At 48.4% G+C, this 16,150-nt stretch overlaps 1 protein-coding gene across 2 annotated transcripts in view; it reads left to right on the forward strand.

Annotated features, from left to right (window-relative positions):
- Positions 1 to 16,150, forward strand: part of ADAMTS12 (ADAM metallopeptidase with thrombospondin type 1 motif 12) — a gene marked incomplete at both ends in the record, with an annotated part of 199,821 nt that overhangs the window by 144,634 nt on the left and 39,037 nt on the right. The window contains 3 exons of one of the 2 annotated variants that reach the window (XM_080682502.1): positions 2,907 to 3,027; positions 6,533 to 6,777; positions 7,259 to 7,397. In XM_080682502.1, the coding sequence (XP_080538628.1) occupies positions 2,907 to 3,027; positions 6,533 to 6,777; positions 7,259 to 7,397 (505 nt within the window). The remainder of the gene's footprint in view (positions 1 to 2,906; positions 3,028 to 6,532; positions 6,778 to 7,258; positions 7,398 to 16,150) is intronic. The other variant, XM_080682503.1, reaches the window with a different exon arrangement.

A 16,150-nucleotide genomic window follows, 5' to 3' on the forward strand; every position in this document is an offset into this window, starting at 1 on the left:
ATTTACTACAGGGTTTTTTGTTTTTATTTAGAAGGAATTGAACACCATCAGAAAACAAAATGTACACAGTGTTTGTCAAATCCATCTTTGTGGATATGAAAATATTTATTATATATGCTTTTGCTCATATATTCCACTCTATGTTGAAATTATATTTTTGAACATTTTGGCATTTAGATATGCAGATTTGGCATGTTAGATATGCAGATTTGGCATGTTAGATATGAATTTTTCCCAGGAGATAGCTATCTATGCCCCCCCCCCTTTTATAAATTGTACTGAACTCCTAAGCTTGCTTATCAAATAGGTAAATGTAAACTTTGACATTTTTTATCATGCTCTCCCAGCTCTGCAGTCTTCCCGGCTGTCTTAGGGCAGCCCGCTCACCTGCCAGCCCTGTCGCCCTTCTCCTGGTACCCAGTTCGTTGGCCCTCAGTTCCTTTGCTCCTCCCTTTTCTCCCAGTCAGCATGGCTTTGGCTTAGGTCCCTCCCAAGGAGCCCAGATGTCCTGACCTATCACATCAGCTGTCCCCTAGACGGCCCCTCTGAGCCTTTTGCCAGCCTCTCCTTCCAGGATCCCGGGTCTGATCAACCCAACCACAGCCCTTTTTGGGTCTTACTGTCAGCCTCCTGTGTACTTCTTAAAATAAAAAAGTCAAATTTGTGAACTTGTGCCTTTTCAGAGTTAATATCTTCAACCCCTGCTAAGTCCTTACCCTCATCTGATCACCTTCCTACCTGTCCTAAGTCAGCTCCCTCTCTCATTCCTCTTGGAAACTCTCTGGAACCTTCTTTGTTCTCTCACAAGGTCATTTTTTGGCTACTTTTGTGATATACTGAACACCAAAAATCAATTTCTCTTGGGCTGATCTCTCTTTAGAATTTCAGATCCTATCTCTTGGCCATCAAAGTTATGGTGAGAGAAGTATTATTGCTACTGTTCCACTTTTTAAATGGCAAGACCAGTTCTTTTCAGTTAAGCATGAATCTTTCCTATCTTCACACTTTAAGTTTCATTGACTGGGAATCTATCTCATCATAGAACCAGGCATCCTCCCAGTCTCCACCTTTGCCAAGGGACTGTGGAAGGAAATCATGACATTCTAGGTGGATTAGGTCATGGTGCCAGTTAGTATTTAGTTCCCAGTTACTTGAGAATTTGTAAGTAAAACAACGTTACAAGCTAAAAGTGAGAATTAGTAAGAATACCTCTTGGTTATTCACTCATGTAGGGCTCAAGGCCTGGTGAAAGACTGGAAGCTGGTTTCTCTAATACTCAAGTTACTCCAGTCCAAATGACAGAGTCAAGAATTGATGCTGCTCTTCTGCACAGCAAAAGAAATAGTCTTCAGAATACAAAGGCAACCTATAGAATGAGGGAAATATTTGCAAGTCATTTATATATGACTAGAGGTCCAGTGCACGAAATTCTGTGCACTGGCGGGTGGGGGCGTCCCTCAGCCCGGCCTGCGCCCTTTCGCAGTCTGAGAGCCCTCGGGGGATGTCCAACTAACAGCTTAGGTCCGTCCCCATAGGGTTAGCCCAGCCTTGGGCAAACTACGGCCCGCGGGCCAGATCCGGCTGTTCTATCCGGTTCTCTTGCTCTCCCCTCTAGTCCTTTACTTTGAATTTATATTAGTTCACACAAACACTCCATCCATGCTTTTGTTCCGGCCCTTCGGTCCAGTTTAAGAACCCATTGTGGCCCTCGAGTCAAAAAGTTTGCCCACCCCTGGGTTAGCCTGAGGAACGGGGCTATTTCTGTCCGTGAGTGTTAATTCTCTGTTTAGCTGGTAGAGGGAAAGTGCATTTCATGACCCAAACTGTTCCTCCTTCCAGTCGGTTTGAGAAATAAGAAAATTACCTTTGAGAGAGAAGAAAACTACCGGCAGAATTCTTTCCAAACAGAAAAGAAACATCCGGCTAATAGAATACGATCTAGTTTCCCTCTCTTTTACCACAGACATGTGGTCAGGAGCCTAGGCCATGGACGATGGCAGGCAACAGGGAGGATCCGCTGGAGCTCCCAGGGCTCATGCCTTGCCGTCCATGTGTCGTGACTCTTTGTACCTGATGCTGCCGAGCACTGATGCTCTCCTTTGCCAGCACGGGAGTTTCAGGGTGGGACAGACTTGGCCATATTGATAGACTGAGAAGGAGCCATGGAGCGGGAAAGATGAAGGTTCAGGAGGACCGATGGACAGAAAGAGCACTGAGAAGGGATTTGGTTCAGCACACAGGGCAAGACTGTCCTTGGCTCAGAGGAGACATGGCCAGTTCTTCCTCTGTGGCCGGAGGGAAGGAGGTCTGGATGGCTGGGGTCACAGGAGGCTCTGCAGGGTCTGATGGGATCAGGGATTTCATCCCCTCGGACTGCAGTGGTCTCAACATTAAGCCGGCTTTTCTCTGGCGGCGGCTGGTTCACTGCTGTCCTCAGATAGATGTCAGGGAGAACAACCCAGGGAGGGATGGAAAGGGATTCAACAACCAAGTCACAGGTGGGATGATTGCATCACCCCTGGGAAGTCCCCGTAGAGAGGAGGGGCCTGGGGTTTGCACATCTGAAAGGGAGGACGGACCTGCTGCTTCACCAACTTCAATCCCAAAGCATTTCATAGTTAAGCTTTAGGAACTGTGTTCTCTTCTGCCTCTGACTCAGGGGAGACCCACCTAGGCTGTGCCTGTATGTCCTCTCAGTGAGCTTTTCCTTTACCTTCAGTGGATGCTTTGGTTGTTTCTCTGCTGCACCAGGGAAAGGAGACATGTGTGCCCTATTGGATCTGCCCCCAACCCCAATCTCACCAAGAGCAAAGGGGGAAATGGGAAAGGAAAGGGGAAGTCCAAGGTCCAAGGCAGGTGTGATGCCTCCTGCTCGTGTCATTCATCCTCCACCCCTCTTCCTGCAGATGGTGGGCTGTGACTATGAGATCGATTCCAACGCCACAGAGGATCGCTGCGGAGTGTGCCTTGGGGACGGCTCTGCCTGCCAGACCGTGAGGAAGATGTATAAGCAGAAAGAAGGATCTGGTAACAAACAAACAAATAAATAACTGAAGTGGCAGGGGATTGAGAATGGAGGGGAAGATCGATGGCTGGGTTTTGTTTTTGTTTTTTAGCAGATTGTGACTTTCAAATAATGCAAAATGGGGAAGGTGGCAGAAAAGTGCTTTAATGGAATGAATATGTTCATTATTCTTAACTAGAGGCCTGATGCACGAAATCTGTGCAAGGGGCACCAGGGGCCAAGGCGCACCCAGCCCTCGCAGCAGCAGCCCTGGCTTCGTCCAGAAGGTCGTTCGGTCTAATTAGCATATTATGCTTTTATTGACATAGATACTTCGGAGATAGTCTTACCAACCCTAAAGCCTTCCCTTGAAATAGAATAAATGTCTTTTATTCCCTTGAAATAGAATAAAAGCCTTCCCTTGAAATAGAATAAATGACCCTTTACTCCTGCAGCTATTTAATTATTCTCATTTCTGTAAAGAAGGCCCGTGAAGATGAGATATACAAGAGGATTTGTTTTTTATCTCTGTTCTGCCAACCACATTTTCCCATTAAAACACTAGATTAGGGGTGAGTAAGCCTTGGGTAGAGGTGCATATACTCTGAGCCTTGCTGTGTGATGCATAGATTTCTTCTCTTGGGAACTCAGGCTCCTCATCCTATATAATAAAAGGCTAATATGCAAATTGACCGAACAGCAGAATGACCGGTTGCTATGGTGCACACTGACCACCAGGGGGCAGATACTCAACGCAGGAGCTGCCCCCTGGTGGTCAGTGCACTCCCACAGGGGGAGCGCCGCTCAGCCAGAAGCCGGGCTCACAGCTGGCGAGCCCAGCAGTGGTGGTGAGAGCCTCTCCTGCCTCCGCAGCAGAGCTAAGGACACCTTGGGGGTCCTGGACTACGAGAGGGCGCAGGCCGGGCTGAGGGACCCCCCCCCTCACCTTCCAGTGCACGACTGTCATGCACCGGGCCTTTAGTTTTTTACATAAAGTGATCGGTAGCCATTCCCTTCCACCTAACTATCCATTAACAGGGAATTATGTTGAAATACTCCGAAAAAATGAAACGATGTTAAATTGAAAAGGCAATTGTTAGTAGTTCATATAGTACAGTCCTACTTGTTTAAAAATTATGTCTATGCATAAAAGCTTTAAAAGAGAGCCCAATAAACTATTAACTGTAATGTCTTTGCTATGGAGGATGGGGAGGCAGGGAGGAGGGAAATGGAAATGTTCCTTTTCATTTGACAGCTCTCTCTGGGGTGGGCCTTTTTGTCCTGTGCAAAGGAGTCCGGTGGATAGCGTATCAGGGTTCTTTTTCACTCCGAGTCACTATCATTTTACCCTTTGCTCCCTCCTGGGTAATCTTTTGCAAATATATATTACAAATGTATGTTACTCTTGCTCGCGGCTACACCTGCTTCAGTTTCCATCTTCCGTCTACAAACTTCCGAAGCAGCGCTTGCGTCGCCGGAAGCTTTGATTTTAGAGTTTGAAGCTCAGCCCTTCCAATTTGTCAGAACCCACCCACGGTACATACTTAAAATGTTGGACTTTCGCTCTTAAGTGGAAAACAGAAAGCACGCTTTTGTTGTTTTTCCATCTAGTTGTCTCGTGTGTGCGCACGTGTGTGAGTGTGTGTGCGTGTGTGCGTGTGCATGTGTGCATGTGTGTGTGCGTGTGTGTGCGTGTGTGCGTGTGTGTGCATGTGTGTGCGTGTGTGAGTGTGTGTGCGTGTGTGCATGTGTGTATGTGTGTGTGCGTGCGTGTGTGTGCGTGCGTGTGTGTGCATGTGTGCATGCGCGCACGTGTGTGCGCGTGTGAGAGTGTGTGTGCGCATGTGTGTGTGAGTGTGCGTGCATGTGTGTGTGCGTGTGTGTGCGTGTGTGCGTGTGTGTGCATGTGTGTGTGTGTGTGTGTGTGTTTAACAAGGAATGGGGTGGTAGCCAGTTGGCTTTCCCGGCTGGGAAGCTGTGCAATGTCCTGTCATCAATAGCTGCAGGTAGCAGTACGTCAAAGGCATTTTAAAAAAGGACATTCGCCTCAATTGCATGTGGTGAATATTTGCACCGAGTTAGTGATAAATTGGTAGTTTTCGCTTGCCGTCGCAGCTACGTGTGTGAGGGCCAAGTGGAGTTACTACAAGACCCACATTTTGGTCCCCCTGGGTTGAGCTGCCAGTTGGGAAACGGGCTGAAGCCGTGGCCTGCACCCAGCTCCTGAGCGAGTCGCTCCTGCGGGCCAAGCCTGCGCCTGAGCTGCCAGCACCCCAGGCCACTCTAGGTCCGCGTGACGGGGAGCAGTCGGGCACTTCCGGGGGCAGAGATGCGGGTTTGCTTGTGAGGCTGAAAACCTAGTGTGTGTTCTGTGGACAATGGGCCAGGATGGCCAGCCTCTTTCACCCACATTTTGCATAGAGAGGTTGAAGAATGAACGCGTGTTTAGCTTAGAAAAGGGCCAAATAATAAAACCCCGAGCTGGGGTGGACACCAGGCCTCATCTCAGTCAAGCCCCGTCATTGTAAGGAGTTAAATAAATCGGTGAACGTCATGAGCTTGTTTGTGGCAACACGGAAACTAGAGCTCAAGTGTCCTGAGCCCCCTGCCCCGGTGCTCCCTTCACGGTGCCACCCCCGATCCATGTCCCTGCCACTCTATCGCGTGCATGCGGCCATGGTTCTTCAGAAGCATGGACGGGATGAATGCTTAGAGGAAATGTTTCCGTGTTAGCTCCTTTCCCCTCCAGCGTGTCTCCTACTATGATAACCAGGAAGCAGGAAGACTGGCTAGAATGGATCACCGTTGTTAAATGGATGTCCTCGGTGCTTTTTTAGAAGGCTGCATTAGAACCCATGAGAGTAAAATATAAGTTCATATTTCATCAAAGCCTAAGACAGAACTCTCTCTGATGAATAGACTTATCTAGCAATATAAAAAGCTGTGCTCAGAGCTGTGTTTCTCATCACAGGCTGTATTCAAGCGCACCAGGGTGGCAATCAACCCAAGATCTCCCCCCGCCCCCGCCCAAGATTCTCCTAAGGAGTTTACACTGTGATTAAATTACCTCTAAGAATCCATCTTTAACTTGCAGGCAATGAGGATGAGCAAAAGGATGTAGCCAATGCAACGTTAGGATGATTAATCTGGCAGCAGCCACAAATCGGGGGGGGGGGGGGGCAGAGATGCTATTGAGAAGCTAGCTAGGGGATGTAAATTTCTGAGCGATCAACATAAAATCACAGAAAAACAAATGCTGGATCAAGCTCAAAAGCTTCAGAGTACAATCTGCGTTTATGTCACTTCTCCTCGCAAAATTGCTTCCATAGTGAGTCACAGAGCTCCTGAGAATTCTGCTCGCGGCCCAGCTCTTTAAAGTTCTCCATACCTAGTACCTCTGCCAATCCCAGTGACCACCCAGGAGGAGGCCAAGGGCGCTACACCATGAGAATGAACAGAGTGTCAGGAGCCAACTGTGTTGCGCTGAGCTCGCATGCCTCTTTCACTCATCGGGTCCTCTCTCCTTAGGTTATGTTGACATCGGACTGATCCCTAAAGGAGCACGGGACATTCGGGTCATGGAGGTGGAGGGATCTGGGAACTTCCTGGCCATCAGGAGCGAAGACCCTGAGAAGTATTACCTCAATGGAGGCTTTATTATCCAGTGGAACGGCAACTACAAGCTAGCAGGCACCGTCTTCCAATACGATAGGAAAGGAGACCTGGAGAAGCTGATGGCCACGGGCCCCACCAACGAGTCCGTGTGGCTCCAGGTAACGCAGAAAGCAAACTGCTGACATGTATATCCGTTCGCATTTTTTTCTAATTTTTCCCAAGGTGTTTGCTAGGAGACACGACTGAGGAATGCTTAACACTTCTTCTAGCAAGGAACAGGGAGGGAAGCAAGATATTAATTTGTGCTGTTAATCCTTTATCGACTGTAAGTGGCTGAAACCCCCATAAGGAAATGCCAGGGCCCCTAAAACCATCCATTGGGAGGACTGGTTTCCGTTTCCAGTGCGGTTGACACAGGCTGTTTATTTGAGAGTGGTTGTTGGTTGGTATAAATATAGATATAGGTGGATACAGATGTACAGGTGGGAGTAGAGGCATGTGCATCTAATGGCATTTGCTCCAGTGCCTGCTTCATAACTCATCTAAGCGGATGGACATTGTGTAGGATTGATACGTGGCTGTGGTTTCCAGCGTGAAGTCATGACGGTTGGGCCTGACCCCTCTCTTCTGGCCTTTTAGCTTCTATTCCTGGTGACTAACCCTGGCATCAAGTATGAGTACACGATCCGGAAAGATGGCCTTGACAGTGATGTGGAGAAGCTGACATACTCCTGGCAGTATGGCCGCTGGACAGAGTGCAGCGTGACGTGTGGCACAGGTGAGAATCAGCACTCTCGCTGGGAGCCCCCGTCAGCTCCAGGATGGGCCAGGGAGGCATCTAGGCCAGTGGTTTGCCATCTGTGCCATGGTCCGGAGGGTTCCTCAAAGGTGGCCCAGGGGACCCTGTGAGGAGTAAACGTACAGGTCACGGTCTAAATGGAGAGACAGTTTTTCTTCCATCAGCTTATAGACTGGTCTTTGTGAAAGGTTTTGATTAAGGAAAGGGTTCCATGTGTTTTTAAAAAGCAAAACAGAAAGACTGAAAACAACCGCTACTCTGGTTGAGGACATGGGGACCACAAAAGTCAAGGAACACACCCAAAGATATGCTATATATCATGGCCACATCCCCCAAAAAACCTAATTTCTAACCCAAATTTATGAAGTTTTTAGTTCAACTGGGAGAGTAGTTTTTTTTCTGACAAAATCAAGCGTTGGAGAGATTCCTTGCTGTCAAGTATGAGGTTGGGGTAGGTTTTGCTACAGTAATAAAAAAAATATCAGGCCCTAACTGGTTTGGCTCAGTGGATAGAGCGTCGGCCTGCGGACTGAAGGGTCCCGGGTTCAATTCCGGTCAAGGGCATGTACCTTGGTTGCAGGCACATCCCCAGTAGGGGGTGTGCAGGAGGCAGCTGATCGATGTTTCTCTCTCATCGATGTTTCTAACTCTCTATCCCTCTCCCTTCCTCTCTGTAAAAAAATCAATAAAATATATTTAAAAAAATATCAGGAATTCAACACAACGGTTTGTTTTTAACCCTTTCCAAGTCTGAGGCAGGTTGGGCGGCCCTGCTTCATCTCCAAGCTAGGACATCTGAAATGCGTGGTTCCCAGTGGGCCCCACAGGGGAAGAGAGAAACGGAAGAGGCAGACTGCCTCCTAGCAAGGGCCTTGGCCTGGAATGGTCACGCATCACTTCTGCTCACGTTTCGTTGTGGGATTTAGTCCTATGGGCACGATCTCCCGGCACAGAGAAGCTGGGAACTCAGAGGAGCGAGTGGACATTTGCAGAGCATGGCTCTCCCACTGTAGGGCCCCGTGCACTTGTCCAGGGCCCACGGGGGCAGGACTTAGGGCCTTGCGCTCACCTGGGGGGCTTTAAGAGTAGTGCCGTGTGAGAAAGACCGTGCCTCTCTCTCTCCTTTCGGATCATGTCTCCGTCTGTTCTGGGACTTCCTGCCTCACTGAAACAGGAGAACATCCATCCCCCACCCCCTTCTGTTTCAACATGAATGAGCCCTTGCATTGCACAGGCATGTTTCAGAGCATGGGGAATACAAAGGATATGGCCGATTTGTGCAGTGATCATAGCGATACACCCCCAGCTAGCTAAGACATGAGGCCTCCTTACGCAGTGTGAGTCAGGCATCATGTTTTGATACAGCCTGGTCCTTCAGCATGGCCTCTGCTTACTCAGGCAATGATTAGCCCTTAACAGCAACGACCAGGCCATTTCAGCCACACTGCCTCCGAGGGACAGTGAGCTCTGTTATGTGGCAGAGAGGAAAGACAGCCTGTCGCCTTTCGTATCTCTCACACACAGAGAATGAACTGCTAACACTATTCCCAGAGGACACACACGGCTAACTGTAAAATGGAAGCCCGCCGAAAACACTTTACTCAGCGATATATTTTATTTCCTTTAAGAGAGAACTTTCTATGTTATAAAAGTAAGTGAAATACATTACTGAAAAATTAAAGTCACCATCCTTACACATGCACTTTGGTGCTTTGCTTTATTGCCTTTCAGTATTCATTTTTCTAATCATCGATGTATATAGTGGTGTGCATATGGATGTATTTGCCTACCTATACACGTGAGTTTTCACTTAACACCATAACGTGGGTGCCTTTCCATGTGCTGTTCAATCTTCAGAGCTCTCATTTTTAGGGATGCATTATATTTCACTGGCTAGACAAAGCAAGATTCCCTTAACCAATTCCTCAGTAATCATCATTTTCTGATGAGCATCTTTGGGCCATCCATGTAAAGGATGATCTTGTTAGTGTTATTTTGCCCACGGAATTGCTATAGTTTCACAAAGTAGAAAGATTACAATAACATTAAGAAACTTATACCAAACTAGAGGCCCAGTGCCACGGATTTGTGCACCGGTGGGGTCCCTCGGCCTGGCCTGTAGGGATCAGGCCGAAACCGGCTCTCTGACATCCCCCAAGGGGTCCTGGATTCGGAGGGAGAGGGCACAGGCCAGACCAAGGGACCCCACGGGTCATGCACTAGGCGTTTAGTATGCGTATAAGATCTTCGGTTAATCGCTTCCTGCCCTTCCCGACCCCGCCCCCCCACTTCCCTCTGAGATTCATCAGTCTGTTCCATGTTTCCAGGCCTGTGGTTTCTGCTCCTGTGTTGAGCGTCTGCCCTCTGGTGGTCAGTGTGCATCATAGCTACCAGTCAAACAACCTGCTGGTCACTTAGGCTTTTATATATATAGATTGATTCCCATAGTTAAGAGCTTATAATCAGGTAATACAATCCTTTTATTTTTTTTTTAATATTGTATTATTTTAGTTTTATGCTTTTACACTGGAAAACATTTCAAATGTCCCAGCAAGACAGAAACTGTAATGACAAACTCCTATATATCAGCCACTCAGCTTTATCAGATCTTCCCATTAGGTCATGTTTGTTTCAATCCTCATATTTAAAGAAAAAATGCACAGAAACACTTGAAGAGCTCTGGCCAGTGTGGCTCAGTTGGTTGGGTGCCATCCCACGTGCCAAAAGGTCACCGGTTAGATTCCTGGTCAGGGCACATGCTCGGGTTTCAGGCTTGATCCCCAGTAGGGGGCATGCAGGGGACAGGCAATAGATGTTTCACTTTCACATCCATGTTTCTCTCTCTCTCTCTTCCTCCTTCTCCTCTCTTCCTAAAACCAATAAAAACCAAGCTTTTTAAAAACCAGCAACTTGAAAAGTACTCCCAAATTTCACTCCCTTTCCCTTTCCCCAGAGTTGAGTACTAGAGGCAAGGAAAAGAGATAGGAGATCTTTGTAGTGGCACAGGGAAGTCCTAACAGTGGTTCAAACAAGAATTAAGGTAGCACAGATGGCAAAATTATATAAATGTGGCGATATTTAGAAGGTAGACTGGACTGGACTTCGGGGTTGATTCAGTGAATCTGGTAGTAGAGAGTGGTTTGAGCATGAGGGAAGGTTGAAGGGTAACACCACTGTGTTCCCTGGGGTAACTGGCTAAATGGTGGTGTCACTCACGGAGACTTGGAAAATGTGACACGAAACAGCTCTGAAGAAGGGTTTATGGTTATATGTGTCCAATTAAAGTGCCCAGGAGATTTCTAGGTGAAAATGCCCCAAGGCAATGTCACGCTGACTGTAAACATGTTTGTCAGACTGCCCGTCTTAGTCCTCTCAGGGCTGCTCTAACAAACCCTCCTAGACTGAGTGGCTTAAACAACAAGCGTTTGTTTCTCATTTATGGTAGTTCTAGAGGCTGCGAAGTTCAAGATCAAGGTGCTGAGGGATTGCACTCCTAGTGAGAATCCTTTTCCTGGCTGGTAAATGACTAGCTTCTCGCTGTGGCCTCACATGGCAGAGAGAGCAAGGCTGCTTGAGTCCCTTTCTCTGTGTAGAAGGGCATTCATTCCATCACAGTGCCCTACCTCAGGACCTACTCCAACCTTCATGACGCCCCGAAGGTCCATCTCCAAATGCCATCACACGGGGTTAAGGCTCAAACATACATGCATTTGAGGGGACACAAACATTCAGTTCATAGCGCAGCCTTATAGCTTGTGCAGAATGAATCCCCATTGTAATTATTTTGTTGCTTTCCTTAGCATCAGATTTGTTACGAATTTTGGAATTACAATTTACAGGCTTGATTTGAGTTTCTTTTTCTTTTTTCTCTTTCCTGCCCCTTCCCTCCCTTCTCCCCGTGTGCACCCACTCTTCCTAGTGTTTTGGTATCTTTTTCCTGGCCACACTGTGAGACCTCCTTACAGGACAGGACTTGGTAAGGTCGATCAGCATGGCCGTCTCTTAGAGACATTGAGGAGATGGTAGAAATCGTCATGGAGCCAGCAGGTAAAAGCTGGCTGAGCTCCTGGGTAAAAGCTGAATCCTTGTTTTATCACCTTCCTAGGCCTGGAGCTCATCAATAGTTAAGGCTTTAAAACTCTGAGCCGAGGGCAGTCTCGTTTCCTTCCCTTCTCGTGTGAGCACTTCAGGTCCTCAGACGTCACTGGAGTTGAGCACGGGGCCACCACTAATGGCTTCTGCCCAACGGCCTGGCAGACCCTTCCCTGACCGCTGCTCACCCTTCTGTGCGGATATTTACCTACATTGCAGCATCGTGTCTTCTTGGCTTTCTCTTTTTATATCTTTACATTTTATTATTTAATATTTCTTATATATTTACATTGTACGTGTTAGTATTGTGCCTTTGAAGCAGAAGGCTATCCTATCTAATAAAGAGGGAATATGCTAATTAACCATCACTCCATCACAAAGATGGCTGCACCCACAGCTGAGGCCAAGTTCCCATAAGGAGCCTTAACGAGCAATCAGGAGGAACCTGAGGCTACGCCCTCCCCCGCCCCCGTGGGGCTTGACAGGGAACCTCAAGGTGCACTTCCCGTCCTGGTGCTGGGCTAGGGGACCTCAGGCTGCTCCCCCCGCCGCCCCAGTGCCAGGCCGGGGGACTTCAGGCCGCACCCCCCAACTGGCAGGGCTTGACGGGGGACCTCAAGGTGCGCTTCCCGTCCTGGTGCTGGGCTAGGGGACCTCAGGCTGCTCCCCCGGCCCCAGCACCAGGCTGGGAGACCTCAGGCCATGCCCCCCACCAGGTGGGGCTTCACAGGGGACTTCAGGCCATGCCCCTCACCCCAGCACCAGGCCGGGGAACCTCAGGCCGCACCCCCCACCTCAGCACCGAGCCAGGGGACCTGAGGCTGTGTCCCCCTGCCTGGCGGGGCTTGACAGGGAACCTCAAGGTGCACCCCCAGTGCTGGGTCGGGGGAACTCAGGCCGTGCCCCCCGCCCAGGGGGGACCTGAGGCTGCACCCCTTTGCCGATGGGGCTTGACAGGGGACCTGAGGCTGCCCTCCCCCCCGCCTGGTGGGGCTTGACGGGGGATCCCAGGCCATGGCCCATACCTGGTGGGGCTTGATGGGGGACCTCAAGGCAAGCCCCCCCACCCCGGTCTGGGCTGGGGGACCTCAGGCCACATCCCCCATCCTGGCGCTGGGCCAGGGGACCTGAGGCTACATTCCCTGCCCGGCGGGGCTTGACAAGGGTGGGACTAGCCAGGTCTGGATCTATCCCAATGAAGGTGGGGGGAGGCCAGGTCTGGGTCTCACGCGATTTTGAGGCTCATGTGGGTGGGTGGGTTCTTGACTCTGGGTCCCATGGTGCGCCCCAGACTCTGACAGGAGGAAGGTTTTCATATACCTTTTACTAATTTTCTTTCATCTCTGACACTTCTATTATAGAGAAAGGGCAAATAGCAATATTAAATTATTTCCTCTAATTAATCCCCTTTTACTGTGCACGAAATTCGTGCACCGGGCCACTAGTTTAAGCATAAATTCACTCGGATGCTATTTCCTTAGTTTGACGATTTAACAATTTTTATTATCTTTGCTCTAGATCATAAATCCATGTTAAAAACTGGCAACACAGTATTATAAATTTAGCAAAATGTCGCAAAGCCAGCCTATGTTCCATAGCCCACTTTTCAAAGGTCAAGGGGACCCTCCGTGGAGACCAGCGATGGTCCTCTCTCCATGCTCATGTCCATTCCTCTGTCCTCTCAGCCTCACTTGTTTTCCTTCCTGCCTTACTCCCAGGCTGACTTTGGGGTGACCCTGGGGGAATTTAGGACTAGCTGTCCTCCAGGAAAAGTTGGAAGGGCATGGAATCACAAGTGCTGCCACCCATGACGAAAGGCTTGCTGAGAAAATGCACCTGAGGTGCCCTTCAAAAGATCAGCCGTGGAAGTCCAACCACTGGCTTATCTGTGAAGAAACAGCTGTAGAAACAGCTTGACCCAGATGTTGGTCTCAACAGGAAGCTTCAGGACTCTCCATTAAACAAGAAAACATTTTAGCAAAAACTCAAGACTGCTTTTGTAAAGATGTAAAAGCCACCTTTTGCCCCATCGCATCTCCAATACTGCAGAACTCGGTCAGCTGTACCACATTCTAGCCAATATTTCCCGTCTCCTGTAAAACGCGTAGGGAGGCGCCATTGTTAGAAAGTGGGTCATCACTTCTGATCGTGACCTTCTCCAGTGTGTGCTCTGTGGACTCCTCTGTTCTGCATTTTCGGGGCTACAGGCACAACGGCGGCTGCACAACGGGGAGCACGCGTCCCTGCTCTGCCGTGAGCTTCAGGCGTGCCCTCCCCCACTTGGCTGGATTCTCCCTGGAGGTTCCCACTGACCCTCTGTTTAAGGAGCATCGTGTTCTAGGAGGAAAAAGCAAACGTTAAAAATTCCAAAGACCATGCAACCCTCCTAGAGATGGTTCGAACTGTCCTAAGCTGCCTGGGAAACTAGATCGTGTTCACTGGAAGTAAACACGTGTGGGACAGATGGGCAGGGTTTCTGGGACATCCTTACAGGGTGTATCTGACAGCATTCCTGCTAAAGCTCAGCTATCCATGTAGTTTGAGATTTGGCCAAAAACATTGCCACAACAGGAGAACCATAAATGGGGACACATATTCTACTCCGTCCCTGTAGTGTGACCATATGCCGATGTGTGACCACATAGTGATGTGTAACAGACAGACTTCACTTCCTTGCAAAACCAGAGTCAGATACGTTTTTCACTGTCTCAACAGATCTTGGTGCCAATTCATCTGACTTTGTCCGCGGTCATTGTCAGGGAAAACCAGCCAAGTCCAGATACTGATCTCTAACAATAGCTAGAGGGTTTATATCAAAGGTAGGGCTGCATGAAGATAATAGGAGGATTTATTGAGATGGGCTTAAGCATGTGCTATGGAATGAAGGGTTTATCACATGCATAAATATATAAAATCAACTTCAAGTGATACGCAGTGGAGGTCTGTACTTCGTGAATGAACTAATGACAACCCTTAACTGGAGTGGCTAAGTTACTTGTTTTAGTGATTGCCCTCGAGTTTACAATGTACATTTACGGCTAATCCAAATCCACTTTCAAATAACACTACCCCACTTCATGGGTAGCATGAGTCCCTTAAAATAACAAAATCATCCTACCCGCTACCTTCCACCCCTTGTGCCATTCCTGTCACTCACACCTCTATGTATAAGAATGCATAAGCATATATACACGTAAGATATACACATAAACATACATAATCAACTGTGTTGCTGGCATTATTCTTTTGCACAAACTGTTAGATCAGTTCAGACCATTCATTCCAACAGAGAAACTCCGATGCATCCTTATTAATTTTCAGTTACACACTCGACAGTGTGTGCCTGGCCAGTCCGTCTGTCCCCTCACTGCTGGCCCCGCGGATTGACCCAGGCAATGTCATTATCATCCTGAAGGGGTTTATTTCATGTTCTGTGCCCCTTTATCCCCCTAGAGTCAGGAGCGCTGAGCACACCGATCCTTGCCATCCATGCGCAGAAGCAAGCCTTGGGAATGTTTCCGAACTCTTTGCGAGTCACCTGCTCGCTTCCTTTGATTTTCAGACATCAAGAGTTTGCCAAACTACCCGATGTTTTAATATAAAACTTCTAAGTATCTAAGCTTCTTCTGTTTTCTACGCTACAGCGGCAGGTACATGTCAGCTTTTGCAGCGTCAGTCCTTCTCCGTCCCTCTCCACTCATGGTCTAAGATGCTCTGAGGGAGTTTGTCTTTCCAAACAATGACTCGCTCATGCCAGCAAAGTTCCCCTTACAGTGTTGCTTCCAGCTGATGAAAGTGGTTTATTTTTATGACAAAATAAGAATAACACATCGTCTATCGGTTGAGAAAGCCTGCATGGTTGAAAGGTTACGTCTGTTTTCAGAAAGGATAAAAATAGTGTTTTGTTTAACAATATAATGCTGTTGAGTCATTTTAAAGGATATTTTTGGTTGTTGTTAATCCTCACCCGAGGATATTTTTTCATTGCTTTTTTTTTTAGAGATAGTGGGAGGGAGGGAAGGGGGGAGGGAAACATCGAAACATCAATGTGAGAAAGACACATCGATAGGTTGTCCCCCACATGCACCCCTACGACTCGGGGATTGAACCTGCAACCCAGGTGCATGCCCTTGACCGGGAATCAAACCCGAGACCATCTGAGTATTGACATTGCCTGGGTCAATCCGCTGGGCCAGCAGTGAGGGGACAGACGGACTGGCCAGGCACACACTGTCGAGTGCGTAACTGAAAATTAATAAGGATGCATCAGAGTTTCTCTGTTGGAATGAATGGTCTGAACTGATCTAACAGTTTGTGCAAAAGAATAATGCCAGCAACATAGTTGATTATGTATGTTTATGTGTATATTTTATGTGTATATATGCTTATGCATTCTTACTCGGGCCAATGCTTGAACCACTGAGCAAGCTTAAAGGGTTTTCTTATTATTTGCAAGTCCCTCAGACGTTTTCAAAGGGTGAGATGCCAGCGTGGCCACGGGGCTGGGCTCGAACCTGTGAGGCAGGGTGAGGTGATGGCTGTGGGAGGCCTGGCTGCAGGCCTGGGGTACTCAGGCCTTTCCAGTTCTGTGCGCCATGAGCGCGCTCCAAGCCGGTGCCTTCAGGTGCCTGCCTTATGCA

The sequence above is a fragment of the Plecotus auritus genome, assembly GCF_963455305.1.
Source record: "Plecotus auritus genome assembly, chromosome: 7".
NCBI lineage: Eukaryota > Metazoa > Chordata > Mammalia > Chiroptera > Vespertilionidae > Plecotus > Plecotus auritus.